This window comes from Formica exsecta, unplaced genomic scaffold (assembly GCF_003651465.1).
Source record: "Formica exsecta isolate Colony F162 unplaced genomic scaffold, ASM365146v1 scaffold2, whole genome shotgun sequence".
In the NCBI taxonomy this organism is placed as follows: domain Eukaryota; kingdom Metazoa; phylum Arthropoda; class Insecta; order Hymenoptera; family Formicidae; genus Formica; species Formica exsecta.
This window is the reverse complement of record NW_021849297.1, coordinates 1,899,927-1,915,627: the sequence shown is the minus strand read 5'-3', so window position 1 is coordinate 1,915,627 and position 15,701 is coordinate 1,899,927. Positions and strand designations below refer to the sequence as shown.

General features: G+C 37.4%; 1 protein-coding gene across 1 annotated transcript in view; it reads right to left on the bottom strand.

The window, feature by feature from the left end:
• Positions 1–14,843, bottom strand: part of LOC115234288 — a 292,623-nt gene extending 277,780 nt beyond the window's left edge. The window contains exon 1 of the mRNA XM_029805255.1: positions 14,794–14,843. Coding sequence (XP_029661115.1) covers positions 14,794–14,815 — 22 coding nt within the window. The 5' untranslated portion in view covers positions 14,816–14,843. The remainder of the gene's footprint in view (positions 1–14,793) is intronic.
• Positions 14,844–15,701: the final 858 nt, after the last annotated feature.

Sequence of the window (15,701 nt, the reverse complement as noted above, 5' to 3'; positions counted from 1 at the left end):
GACGCTCTTATGAATTTATTCTTTTGCAATATTTCGTCTTTGGAAATCCTTGATTTTATATCTTGCAACGTTAATCAAAAAAGAGTTCCACGAAAGCATCAGATTTAATTATCAGAGGACTCGAAAGACGCGTACGCGGTGAATGTATTATTAATCACACATATTTTCAGAATAAATTGTGAGAATTACTGCGCGGAATAAAATCTGTCTTGTTTAAGTCACAAATGGATTTTAATCTTTTCTTTTAAAATTATGGGCAATTTTTAAACAATTTCATCAACGATATCAGCATACTTGAATATGGAAAAGTAAACCTCGAATCGCATGACGGCATCGAATATAAATTCGTTCGGTTTCCCAAAATGCAAATGCGAAATGGCATCGATATCGAATTCGCCGTTTTCGATTCCTCTAAACCCTTTCACGCGAGATTTTCTGCCTTTGAATCTGATATATGCGTCATAACCCCCGCAGGCTGATGTCCGCAGATTCTCGCGGTCTCGAATCTGTTGGGAAATCGTCTTCATGCAAGATTGATCACGGACGTCAAAGGTTCAACCTACTGAAAGATGTGGTCTCAATCTGATATTCGAAAACGCCGCTATGCAATCCGTCAGAAAAGGTCGACGGGGAATCACCTTGTCATTCACACAATCTGATTTTTATCTAACCACGCGACTATTCGCGAATCTGTTAACGACTCGACGACGCTCGACGGACCACGACGTCACGAAGCCGAATAATCTTGGGTCAAGGACGAACGTTTGAAGCCATTCGGTCATTTTAATCCGCGTCGAGTAAATTCAAATCAGAAAAAGAAAAGACATTCCAATAATTACCATATTATTATATTTACTGACATAGCCGTCATGCAATTAAGAAAACGCGACGAGCGGTCGACGGATGGTCGAAACACAAAATAATAACGACGGTTTATTACGTAGCTTGCGGCCAAGTTTCACCATAAACCGAGGCCAATTCGACGCCGGTGAAGTCAGAACTAACGGCGACATAACGATAAATTTCCCGTAACATGGATCACCGAGGCCTTAGACAGGTTAAAAGGAGCCCGTATATACGCAGACAGAACGAAACAAATTGCATTTCAGCCGGCGCCGCGAAATATTCCAGCTCGAATGTAAATTTCGCCTGTGTTCTGGAAACGTGTGGTGAGAGTTCGCCACACGGAACGGGACGAAAGGGAGGATGAACGTAGTCGCTCGGTGAGACGGAGAAGCATAAGAGGCTGAGTTAGAGGGTGATGTTAAGGTACAACGGGCACGGCGTGGGGGGACGCGCCCGGAGAGTTATGTGGCGACAAGCCGACAACCCCTTAGCACCCGGTGACAAATACGAGGTGTGCCGTACCTTTTCCGCCGCGAGACTACACTCGGTTAGTCGCGGCGAGAAGAAGAAAGGGGGACCTCGCCATGCCAGGCCTCTCTCTCGCCGAGAAGTCACTCAGTCATCAGATTATAACTGCAACTGACAGACCCTTTCGTCGCCCATACGCCGATACGCGAATATTTTTTTTCTCCCTACCCCACATTTTCTCTCCCGACATTTGCGTCCCACTGGCAAGGGTGGCGCGATGCGTATAGAAATTGCGGACAATTCCTCCGGCCACGGAGAAGCTTGTTCAACTTCAACCCGCCAACCGTCTTTTTCGGAAACTGTTCAGGAGGGCTCCGCACCATGCGTCATCGTTGTTATTTATTTTGCCAATTTTTCCCGCGAAATGTATACCGAGAGTTGTCAGACTCAGATGCAAATATTCGTGACTTTGAAACTGAATAAATTTACAACGGAAAAGTGTGCGCCGAGAATGGAAAACTGGAAAACGAAGCGTGTACATTTCGCGCGCCCGCGTTTTGTCGCGCTGATAAATTTTCGAACGCAACGACTCGATCGTAAAGTATACCTTATATTTCTGAAGGAAACTAAAATATATCTGGTTCGCGGTATAAAGTCGTCACTGTCGGAGTGACCGCATGTAATTTTGCGGAAAGAAATAGCAACGGCGACGAAACCGAATCCATGAGCGGCGAAACGAATTGTCCATTTATTTCCTAGCCGGTAAGAAACGGTCTCCTTCCCGTAAACAATTTAATTGTCGCGCGAGATTAATCACCGCGAACGGAATTAATGGGAGGAATGCGTTTATTTCGTAGGTACGCGGGCTCGTAATTAATGAGAAGGACGCGCTGAATGTGGCCCGACAAACTGTGGGGTGTCCGCAGCACTTACAACGACAAGGACAACGACGTCGACGACGTTGCCGCAGATAACAAAGGAAAGTCCATAGTCATCCTTGATGATATTAAGGGCGATTATGTAAAATGCTTAATAATACTATGCTATCCCATGGATGCGTCATGGTCCATTATTTTCTCGTCTTCGTTCCTGCATGGCTCGAAATTTGCACGACGGCGCGAGCGCTTATTTGAGGAAATTTACGCGCGCCTTCTTGTAATTAAATCGCTATAGAGAACTATACATGACATCGCGAAATACCACAAGCAATTTTAATAAATTGTTCGTTCTTAGCAGTGTATATCTCAGAGATGACGTGACTGATAATGACGAACATTTTTAAATAAAATGCGTCATGAGAGAGCTTCAAGAATTTATTTCTCTCTGCGTTCCCATTTTATATTCCATAAATTATTATTTGCCCTTTAATCTAAAATTAGATTTCCAACGTCCAAGAATCTCTTATCGAAGCAGAACGGTGCTACCACAAAATCGATAAATCATTATCGCAGTCATTCGCGATTGCCATTCGCGTGACGCCGCAAATCCGAAGAAAGCCTATAACGCTATTTCTTGGAGCGACCACAGTAAAGAAGGTTCTCTCTCTCGCGAGAAATCGGGTCGCGTCTACTGCTCTGCCATCGATTCCCTATTCTCTCTCTCTCTCTCTCTCTCTCTCTCTCTCTCTCTCTGTCTTTCTCATCGGGGCATCGTACTTGTATATAAGATACTTGATGTGTAGACGCATCTACATTGGAGTACGGTGATTGGCACTTGAGAAAAGGTCAAGTGAATGCGGTTAATATGTGCTGGTGGCATGTTCGATCGGTCGTTTCAAGTATGTTTACGTGGGTAATCTTAATCGATGGTGAAAAGAAATCCTCTCTCTATGGCGAACCGGATTTGGTACAGTCAGGTCAGGGCGCACGAAGACAGAAGGGTGAGACGAGGCCGAGTAAATGCGAGGCAGAAAACGCCACTCGAGGCAATTGCTACGCTCTCGGCGGCCCGTGACCGAGTGCTTGTAAACCCTCTTCTCTACTCCTGTATCGTCACCATCGAACCCGGCCGCAAACCAATGTCGTTCGGACGCACACAAATACATGCATGCATGACGAGTACCCACCTGACCTCCGATATCGACCAACAGTCGCGTTACCGTACGCGCCGATAACTTTTTCCACTGCTCCGTCGCTGTATATCATCTCGCCAGTGACCGCCGCCGAGGATTAACACTCGCGCACAAAAAGAGAATAAAAAAAAAAGAGAATGCACGGTCCGTAATGATGAAAATAGTTTCTCGGCTCGTCGAGCTTGACGCGGCGCCAATTTCGGTCACGCTTCCGCGCGCGTTTTACCGCGAATGTTGTTGGGTAATCAGGGTAAAATCCGGACGTTCCTAGGTTTTGGTACCGATTTTGCAATGACGATTGGAAGTTGTTTCCTCTCTCATTCTCTTCTCACTCGCTATTTTTTTCCTATACACATGCTACGCGGTTTTTATTGTCCATCCGCTACAAACAAGTCTAGTACGATTATGTAGCCGATCACCATGACTTTTTGAAGCTCTCGACGTGATTCCTATTAATCCGTGATATTTTTGTTGCATGTTAAACTGTTTACGCTTTTATCAATTTCTTCTATTATTACAACAAAATCAATGATAATATAATGTATTTATTTAAACTTTGTAGATTTACCGTTGTATTGCATTCAATAAATAAAATTTTAATTGAAATAAATACCAGATTATTCCATTCTCTCAAAAAATTAAATTTTTTTAAAGATATTTATAATATACTCGGTATATTTCTGTATACATTATTAGTATTTACATTATTTTGTTCAGCAAATAAACCTTACTGAATTTATCCTTTAACTGTTATGTATTATTAAAATACATATAAGACTATTGAAAATATATATGAGCCTATTAAAAGTTATGTGGTTAAAATATATATGAGACTATTAAAAGTGATGTGGTTACCAAACTAACAATTGAGAACTATGATATCAATATTTTTTTAGAGCTACAAAACATGGTTATCGACCTAACACTATGAAATGTGAATATAAGAATTTGTATATTCAGTATTCGACGAGTATTTTTTTTCTGAAATTCATATGAGAGATGCATACACATATTTTTGTAAATGTTTGACTTTATCTTGATGTAAAATATTTTTATCAAAAACTATGTTCTTGTTTGTCGATCACATGAATATAATGTTTTACTTTGGTTAATTAGATCATTTGATATCAAAGTTTATGTATATGTGTATCTAGGAATACAGGATATATACACGTTAACTATACATAATAGTATAATTTGCATAAATTACGCGATAGTATTACATGTAACTATTTTAAACTTTGGGATCTCCTACGATGGTCGTGCGCATGCGAGCGCATGAATAACATCATTATAATATAAACTAGTGTCACATGCCGAACAAGAGAGAAGTAGAACGTTAATAATTGCTTCCCTATCGATTGATGAATTATGCAAGTAGTATTAAATTAAACTAGAAAGCTAAAAAACATAGAACTAAGATTTTTTTACATTAAACATAGAAACTTTTTCTGAAAACGAAGTAGAGAAAGCTCTTTATTCGATAAAATTAAACGTTAACATTTTCAGTTTCTCTGGACTTTATAAATAATTCAAATGTTTTAAAAAAGATTACCCAATTTATACAAGTATCGATCTCTAAAATAGAAAATTGACATAATAAACATAATTTAATTATATATCAATACAAAGGATAATTTAATTATCTCGTGATTATACGTAATATCCAAATTAATGTCATTTTCGTAAGAAATGCTTCCAATTCATTATCGAAATCCATTGCATATTTTAAGCATCTCTCATTTGTTTGCCATAAAAAGAGAATTTCAAAGATACAAAAACAAATTTAAAACTGAATGATCTGATTGTGTAATCCCTATGATCTTCACTGATAATAATACGAAGAGACACGACCATGGATACTTGCATGCGCAATTACCCGTAACGCGAGCGCGCGCGTTTTCGCAGATTTTATCGTTTGCACAACGGATAGGTACAGTGGACCCGCATTATTAGCTCGACAAATAATCCCCGCGGATTTCGCAGTGACAAATTATCTAGGACGCGAAACAGTTTATTCGAATAAGTACACCATGTCCGCTGATATTTGCATACACGTTATCCCAATTTCTACATAACGATTGCAAATTTGAATGGACAATCGAGATCTTTTCGTATCGCTATGGAAACGCAACAATTAATATTTCTACATTAATATGTACTAGTCGCTAATTTGACAGTTCGCGATTTCATTCAAATGCACCATAAACGAAATTTTAATACAGATATCTGTAAGCGCATTTATTTCTGATTTATGCCATTTATATAAGATGAAAATGATAAACCACAATAAACTAATATGTATTAGATATAGATATATATATATACGCCATAACATATGCTAATTCTTATATGCACAAAAGTATCTTCTTTCTTTAATTTATCTAATTAATTAAACAAAATTCGAAAAATTGCACGTTCTTAAACATATAATAAGTAAATTTTACGTTTTGTGGTAAATTGCTTATGCACTAAATTGTACTGAAGACACACACTGAAAAACGCTAATCATTTCCCGAAGGATTTGATAAAACTCTCTTGAAAATACAGCTTCGAGCAATTTCTCCAAATGTTCGAAAAGTTTTGCGCAAGATAAACATATCATGTAGAGTTTGCAGTTAGTAATATTTCTCGTTACAAAAAAATAATCTATTTTAGTAAGAATATAATTAGTAAAACAGTACGCATACGATAATCATTAATGATATATTTTCCACGACAAAAAAACGCAGCTCTAATACATAAAACTAATCGCAAACATCTTTTTTTTATTACGTATACGGTAGAGAAAAATCAATATTCAGTGGTCACCGCTGATCCGTATATCTCGAAAAAAAAAAATCCATATCTTTAATATCATTCTTACCGACGTCGGCGAAGATGGCGATCGAGAGAGATGGGAGGAGTGTGAGAGGAAAAAGGCAAGTTGGGACGAATGCTACATCAAAGTTATAGAGCCATCTCAGAGACTTTTTCTCAATTTTGACCCTCGAAGCGGCGGTTACGAAATACGACGTCGCAAGATGTTGCCAATTTCTCGTGATCGGATGAGTCAGCAGACAAATGACAGTTATTCCTCTAACGAAACCCGTAAAATATCTCGAATGTTAATATTTATTTATAAGAAGAAACGGCGAAGACAGCCTCAGGAAATGGAATTCTCGATGCACGTACTACTGCATATCCGCTATCGTGGTAAGAAGCATGTGCGCGGATTTAACTAATTATGCGCGCCTTATTCCGAGTGGTACACGCAAAGCTTCATTAAGCGGATATGGAGAGATAAAGCTGCGCGTTGTCATTACGCATGAAGAAATTATCATGAATAAATGGGTAGACGAATACTGATTCTGCTTTGAATATGCCAATTGTCTTAGTAAGACTTGTCATTAGTATTAATAATATAATATCTAATAGTAAATAAATTTATATACATATATATGAGAATAACATAAAAAAATAACAGTTCTTTCACATAGAAGACCATAAGAAGATTTACCTCTCTGTTTCTGCGAATATTTATATCCTTATATCAATAAATAAAAGATTTCAAAAATATTTTTATTTTTTTATGTATGCATATCTCATATATATGTATTGTAGCAAGAGTGTATTATGTATTAGAAATAATATATTTTTTTAAAGCATTATTGTGTGTATATATATTGAGTTTTTAATGATGGAAATTAATTTTTATGCTAATTTCTCCGCGCGTAAGAAAAATATAATTCAGCGATATTTATTTTCTTAAAAAGATATACAGGAAAGAAAAGAGAGAAGAGAAAAAAGGAAAGAATGCATCAAATACAATGTAAAAATAAACAGATTTGTTATTGAGCGTAAGGAAAGAGAATATTCCTTAATTATAATCTTTGTTAATAAATCTGATAAAACCGATTTATATTTTATGACCGTTTGCCTTATAATAATTTTCATGGCAAATTATATGAATAACAAACATAGAATTACGAAGTAAACATGTATGTGGATAAACAAAAACAGAACAAAATAATTAAAGGAAAAAACATAATAGAGAACGAAACGCAAAAGAATTAACTCCCAATGCCGTTTTCTATTCGGTTTCGCATCGTATTAAAACACACCGACGTTTTAAAACGTACAGAAAACAGTCGTCTCTTCACCGATTTTCACATTTGCCGTTTTCGCTCTCGTTTTTCGCGTTTTTTTTTTTTTTTTTTTTTTTGCACTCCGCGCCTTTTTCTATCACGTTCAAGTACAAATTTCCAAGCTGAAAATGCGCGTCGCGTCCAAGTGCAAACACGATTTTGACGGACTAGAAGCTACCGTAAAAACGAAATTTTCTTCGAAAAGCAAGCGAGATAAAAGCTGAGACATTCACAAAGTAATTACGTTGAGAAAGGAGAAAATGACACAGTTTTACAAAAGAAATCTTTTCCTTCTTTTTCTAGAGTGGTCATAAAATGTACGCAGTACATTTCCCCCCGTCCCTTTCTCTGATTATATTATATAAAAATACTCAGTATTATTGTATGCATATAATTTTAAATCCGTTGTAAGAAATAACAGATCGTGATAAATGAGAAAAAATGATGCACAATATAATATCAAGCCATGATACAAAAATATTAAACATATACAGATATCAATAGCTCAATAACAATATCGCTTTACACAGATGTCATTAAAATAAATTGCGCTTAAATTTTCAATAAAAGTATCCAATACAATACTTTTAAATATTTTTAAAACCGCAATACTTTTTTTTTTTATCAAAGTTACAACTGTATGTATCACTATTTATTTTTTTAATTAAGTTCGTCAATTCGACATGTTCCGTTAACGCACTGTATGTGAAATCGTAACGCAAATCGCCTGTAGTCGCGGACATTTGAGATAATCGTTTCGAGACATCGCAAACGACGCGTTATTAAATACGACTGTGCTCAAATTTTGAGAGCAACTTTTCAACGCCGCCAAACGCACCCCCGTGACGGCCTTCACAGCCTGCTGTTGTCACTTGTCGCCCGTGCTACTACCGCTCCTTCCTGCTCCTCCTCGCACAGCCAGTTTATGTTTATGCTTTATGGAAGTTTCGTATTAAATTTACGACGTTGCACGTCCCACGGAGTTTTATGATTTCGCGACTGTAAACGTTTCGGCAAATTTATGCTCAAAATTTGAATTAAAATCGGCGATGATGTCATATCTTATCACCGTTACATCGTCAGCTATTTATCGAGAATGTAAATTGTAAACGATGGTAGGCAACTAGGACATGAAAGGACCGATACAATGAACATCGACCGAGTACAGCAACGGCAAAGCCCTGTTTGACCAGAAAATACGTTCCTGCTTATGAAGAGGGTAATGACACGCCATGATGCATTCAAACATATGTGATGGAACGTCAATACTCTTATACATAGAAAAGATGTTTGCGCGTTTAAGCCCAGAGAGGAGATAATTGTGTGGATAATAAAAATAAAATAGTATGCTTTGTCATATTATGTAGTCGTTCAGTACCAATGTTTATGCGTAAAATAAGATCTACTCTGAAATGCTATACATGCCCTTAAATAAACATAATATGTAATGTTATATATTATTCCGATACAAAATCACCGAAAAATTTTAAAATAAAAGAGGCGCAGATATGTGCTTATGTATTTGTATAAAATACATAATATATTAATAAATATCATAATATATTATATATAGTATATGCCTTTATTTTACGATAAATAATCTACTTTTTTGACCAAAAAAATTTTGCAATGTAATATTATTTCAAAAAGTATTTTGTATAATTGTGAATATGTTTACGTTTTATTTTACAGTTTGCATTACATAAACATTATAGCGAGAGATTATAATCAGTAAAAGTTACAATTTTGTGATTATATATCTCTGATTTCGTCAAATATCTTTACATACTAAAACGAAATATTAGATTATATGAAATATTTGAAAAAAATTTTAGATAATTAAATTAGTTTATCTCTGTCATTAAATCATTAAATCAGCGTTTAATCCCTTTTAACAAAAATCCTCCTGTAATGTTCATTAATTACTTGATCCTTTTATCAAAAAACTAAAGCATGCATTAATACCCCTGTTCCGAGTACATGGCAGGAAAATGTTACATTTATCAGGTATTTAAAACGAATTTAACCGAGGATCGAATTATTCACCAGCATGAATACTTGGCGAGAAATAGGCGAGCCTGAGAGTAAAGCAGAAGTGGTTGGAGCACAAGAACGATGCTGATGAGTTTTAAAGCGCAGAAATTACCGTCGGCATTCAACTATCGAGTCTTTTATACGATCTTTGTTTTAGGAAGCATCGCAACAGACATCACATGACCTAAATCTCGATTTAATTCTTAAACGCATTCGCATTTGCTGCTCGTGTAGGTAAAAATATGCCCCTCTGTTTAATTCCTACTTTCTTGTTTCTTTTTTTTTCGTGGTTTGTAGAGTTCATGTTCGATGTAGCGCGCACGATAAAACGCAGTAACGAACAATGAAATGTTTATCAAGTGCTACTACGATGAGTGAAGTTCGTGGACGGATTTAAAAGTGCGCTGCGAACTGAAGTGGCAGCAATTCGAAAGGAAAACGTGATTTTGAAGGGTATAAAAAAAAACTTGTTATGGAAGGCCCGAGTTCGCGTTCGTTACTTCGGCCGATGAAAAATTCGCTAAATAATTCAACTTAGAAAGTGCCTGCGTAAAACTTTTGTTTTATTTGCGCTAACGTAAATCGGGGCGACTCTTTCCGGTTCGTCCCATCGTGAAGGCGCGTCGCATGATTAATGCTTCTACCGACTAGCAATAGTTTTGCGAAAGATTATCAATTTTGGCTTCGACGACGCGTAAGACGAACGGACGCGTCTTCTCGCGACGATAAAACCGATTCAGCGAGAGTTACTTTGGTACAAGAGCTTCGAGAGAGGATCAGAGATCGTAAGACTCAGGAAAAGTCTCCGCAAACTCTGAGACGCTCGTAATTAATTAAACGCGTACCTTTTCTCTTCCCTCCACCCTGCCTGTTCCGCTCGCGTAAGAAGAGACCCATCGTATATTAGTAATCCTCCTTTTCATCAGCTTTCGTTCGCCGGAGAGACCAAGCGGATTCTTCTAACAAACGAGAGCAGAAGATGGGATAACAAGTTTTGCATTTTTCAATATATCACATGCCGTACAATTTACAACGAGCAGCATAATTTATAGCATAAAATTCCTACTTTCTACCGACTCCTTTAAAAAGAAAGATAGCGCGTTTCGATCAGCGAATAGCTTCCGTATTAGAATAAAAATTTATTTATTGAAAATGTATTCATCGTCATCTGTCGATACAGCACAATATCTAAGTAAATGGTCCGCGTGTATGTGTGCAATTTACGTATTGAAAACAATGGGTATCATAAATGAAACGACTAGAACTGAAATTGTTTGTTTCTTTATATATCCCTCGCGCATACACGCGTATGGATTTTGTATCCAACTGAGAAAGTGCCAATAGCAATCACTGTTTGTAGTGTATAGTTTGGATATGCAAATAAAATAATATCAAAAAAGTAAAGATATATAGATAAATATAAATCAAAATCTCTAACAAGAAAATAACAAATGAAAATATAAAATAATTAATAAAATAAAATCAAGTACAGTATATAAAATCTAAAGCGGAAGATTTAAACGTTTTGTTGTGACAAAACTATGACAAAAAGCGAACAAGATTGCATCGGAATTGAACGCGATTTCGCCAACGTAGAAAATAAGGGAGGAAGAGTAGTAAAAGAACGGCGAGATGGGAAAGATGAGGTTTGGAATGATCGTCTCGCGTTATAGACAATGTGCATAGGTGTGCATTCGCGCGAGCGCACACATCCTTACAACCGTACATACACGCGCATCCACCGGCTGAATGTGCAAACGGGGTAGTTTCGAACAGACGGAAAGAGAGGACAGAGAAGAAAGGGAAGAGGGTAGTGCCTCATACCCGACTACAGTTTACTTTAAATCTCCCGGATGGTTTCTCGTCCGCCCTCCCGGTTTAAGATAAGCTACGGGGTCCGTCCGGGAAACGGAAGTAATGGCTTACCAGATATTATCAACTGCTACAGAGCGTACCGTAAATGGGTGGCGCTGGTTGCCGGAGAGCCGCTCCATATCCTACATCACTTTTAAGACACTGTACCGAAACTAACAAGCGCTGTAAACTTTTCCGCGCGGCTTACCGCATTACGTGCTGGAATAAGCGGCTTATTGAATTCCGGAGCGCTCAACCAAAAGCTCTACCTTTACCCATCGCACTACAAACTTTATGCCATTTGTTGTACCGATTGCGCGCTCTCTCTATTTTACTCTACCTTCTACACACGTCAACGCTATCATCAATCTTAACATATATCGACTTCGACGAGGATTTCATGTAATCATTAATGTCAGCTATTTTTCAAGAACATAATGGTTTCTACTCGCCATGATATATTATTATATATATATATACCCTTTCAGGTAATATATTATTAACTGTACGGTATGCAAGTTATAATAATCATTACATAATAAAATTATATCATTTTATACTCTCTTTAAAGATTATTATCTTGAAAGATAATTTATATATATATATATATATATATATATAAATTTTTCTTTCAAATGACTCAGTGTCCATGCAACCATTGCTTTCGCTCTCTTATCCACGTCGTCTTCTGCGCATCACCGTCCGGTTCTCCATGTTCAACGAGATTCCTGCTATCGTTCAACAGAAACGGAAAATGAAGTAGAGCGCAAAGAGAGATGGCAAATACGACAAGCCTTCCACCAGCCAGATGAGCAGAGCTCCGTTCCAGCAAACCAAATGACAGATAAACGTTGCCACGTTGAATCTGAAGCCGACTGGGATTAGTCATTCCATGAATAAGCAGGCAAGACGACGAAATTCCATGAAAGAATAAGCCATTCGTCCAGACGGATTCTAGTGAATGTGAAAAGTTCGAGGAAGATATACGGTTGTAAAAAGAGAGAAATACAGATATAAATGATGAACGATGGTTTTGTCACCGATAAAACAAATGATACATAAAACATATATGTATATAAAAAGCATATATACCATTAATTTAGTGCAATTGTAATTTTGTGTGAAGTTTTTCTTCCTCTTTAAAAAATAATTATGCTTAATTTTTGACACTCGATTGATTTGCTTAGAAATTAATGTAAGGAAAGAGAAAAGAGGCTCGAAAAAAATATTTTTTTATATATAAAGTATAGAATCAAATTTAAAATATTATAATAATCAAAAGGTAAATATTCTTTCATTTCTGATAATTGGAATATTTTTCATATTATATTTTAAACTAGTCTGAATGAACAACGGCCAATGCTGCCAAATTTTCCAGAAACAAAGAAAAGACTGTTCTAGAATAATATCCACAGTGACACTACACAAAATGTATATTTTTCTAAAGAAGCGGCCAAGGAGATTCGCGCATAGTCTGTTGGTTCCGTTATCGCGAATAACCATTGCCCAGTCTGAGTAGTCGACAGAGGGGAAACTTACAAAAACCGAATATAAAAGTAGAATGAAGAAAAGGTGTTCTGAGCTTATGAAGGGATTCGTTATAAGAGCACTTCCGGCGTGTTGACATTGCAGTCGGTTGGCTTAAAAAGAAACAAGCGGCCCTGATCATCGTTACTGATAACGACAATAGAGTCTAAAGGGGTGCTCACATTATTCGTGTTTATAAAAAATATCAATCCCACGGGAAACAAATCCTGAGATATGCGATGTAAAATTATTTTTAACTCATTTCTAATCGACATATAATTTTTAATGTACGTATATTTTGGACAAATTCAGAACGTCCTTTATTAATCTCTTATTTACGAATCTTATATTGTATGTATATAATTTTTCAAAAATACTATAAAATTTTTATTATTAACTCAATGATATACTCATATATTCCATAAGAGGATACTTTAGTCTTTCTCTATCTGTTTTTCTCTCTCTTTCTTTAGAGTAAGCAAAGATTTATATCTACGGATTCATATTATTTTATATTAATATATATTAAATTTATATCAAATATAATTAAATCCGACGAAATGCTGAAATATCAATCAAAATATGATATTGCAATATAAAAAAATTCAAGCGTATATTGTCCAATTATCTAAAACAAATACTCGAGATGTGATTTAAGCTATCGCATACACGAGTGTTTCCTTCCCGATTCAATGGTCAATGCTCATCCATCGAAAAGCCAGTTTGGATTATCCGTCAGTCGGCCGAACCTAAATCTTTACCTGACCTCGAAAGTTTCAACAAGATATAAGGCGCCACGGATGATGTATCGCGCGGGTATGGTGCCGACCGATAAAGATGTAATTGAAGTCCACGAGTGCACACATTGCTGCCCAGAGGCCATTGATCATCCCATCTAGACGGATACACCATTCTTCGGCATTTGTCCAATTACGCGCTTCGTACGTAATACCCCCAGGCGTGTTACATAATGGGGAAACTTGCCACTTTAACGCATGCCGTGGGAAATGCTTTCCTCTTATCGAATACTTAACGAAATCATTCCCCGCAGCTTCAATCATGCGACATTGACGATCTCGAAACCGATTCTCCATCTTTCTCCCCGGATATAGTAGTAAGATCGATTATACTCGCGGATATTTCTCTTGTTTTATTTCCGGTTATTTTTCCGTATAGTCTATCCGGCCTGCAGCAGTGCAGCTTATCGCTGATTCATGTAGTTTTCCACGAGAAACGCTCACATAGATCCGAAAAACGTTGGCGATTTATCATTGCCGTGATAATATATCGCATATTTATCACAAGTTTGCACGGAGAGTTCGCATGGTGAACTTTTGTTTAGCGTGTAATTAATTCGAGTTTGATAAAATGGAATTGTTTTGAAATTGTTTTCTTCTCCCCTATGCGCTTTATACCCGTTAGATATTTCTAATAGATTTTATTATTATACGTAAAACTTTGCGCAACATTATTCTCATTTAATATGATTCGTACATTATTATCTCACGTCAGTATTTAAAATAGCGAGTATCCACAAAAAATCCTTTTCTATCTTTTAAAGAATACAAGCTTTTTATTGCCGTTGCCGATAATTTCTAATTATACCAATTAACTGTAATTTCAATTTAAATAATAACCAAATTTCAATCTGTGCTATTAATCAATTAATTCTTATGATAATATCTTGTCTCTTAAATTGTTTTATAATCATAGAAGAAAATGAGATCTTTAACTTTAAATTTTTGAACTATTAAAACACGTACAATTTCTAAACTCTGAACTTGAATATTCTACGATGTGTCAAAAAATACATAATAAAATTGTCAGTCGCCAATACATCCATTAAACCCTAAATAGCGTACTCACCGATAGTTTCAAACCACCGCATCTTCTTGCACGCATGGTACAACTCGAGACAGCTTGCAATGTGCTTAGATCTGAAACGAGATTAACATCGTCATTTTGAAGTCAATTCGCGACCATTGGGTACAAGTTAGTTTGGCATACCGTTTAGAGTGCACAATGCGCTCTCACGTGCCTTCCTGCTCGACCAAATCCCTAACGTAAATTGTTTCGTCGAGAGAAAGGATTTTGGCGGATCTAAACGCGCACCGGTACTCGCGAGCGATTCGGTTGAATGATTGTTGGAGGCCGCATCCGGTTGGATGCTCGATCGAAGGATCCCGCTATTCGCCGCGTAACGCTTCCGGCAAGACAATGCAAAGATCAAAGTTGTCATTAGACGGAGGATAGCGGCAGCATTCAACCAGCGGAGCGCCAGCCGTCAGCGAAGTCTTCAGACTTCAGGATCCACAACCTACGTCGAGTATCCTCCACCGCGCCGCACCGCACTCTACGCTACCAAGTATATCGGGCTTTCCTCTTACGAAAACAAACGATACAATGGAACCGGCGAAATTGCCGTTACGGAGGCAGCTCGCTCGGCTCGCTAGGAGCTGACGGAGAGACCGAATTCCGTGGATCGAGGCTTTCGGAACAATAGCGGAGTTGTCCGCGTTTCCCACTCTACCTCCGCGCTACTCCCGCAGATTACATAGAAAATGCCTGCTCTGGTGTATACACATGCCTGATAAATAGTCTCTTCCTTGCCTAATTCCATGGACGTCGACATCCCCTGCGCGCGACCACTTCTCTCTCCCTCTCTCTCTCTGTCATCGAACGAAACCCATAGCTCGCTCGCAATCGTTTCATGTGACTCGCACGTAGAGCGGCTTGAAAAAGTGCGCCCGCCACTCGAGCGAGCCGCAAGCTCG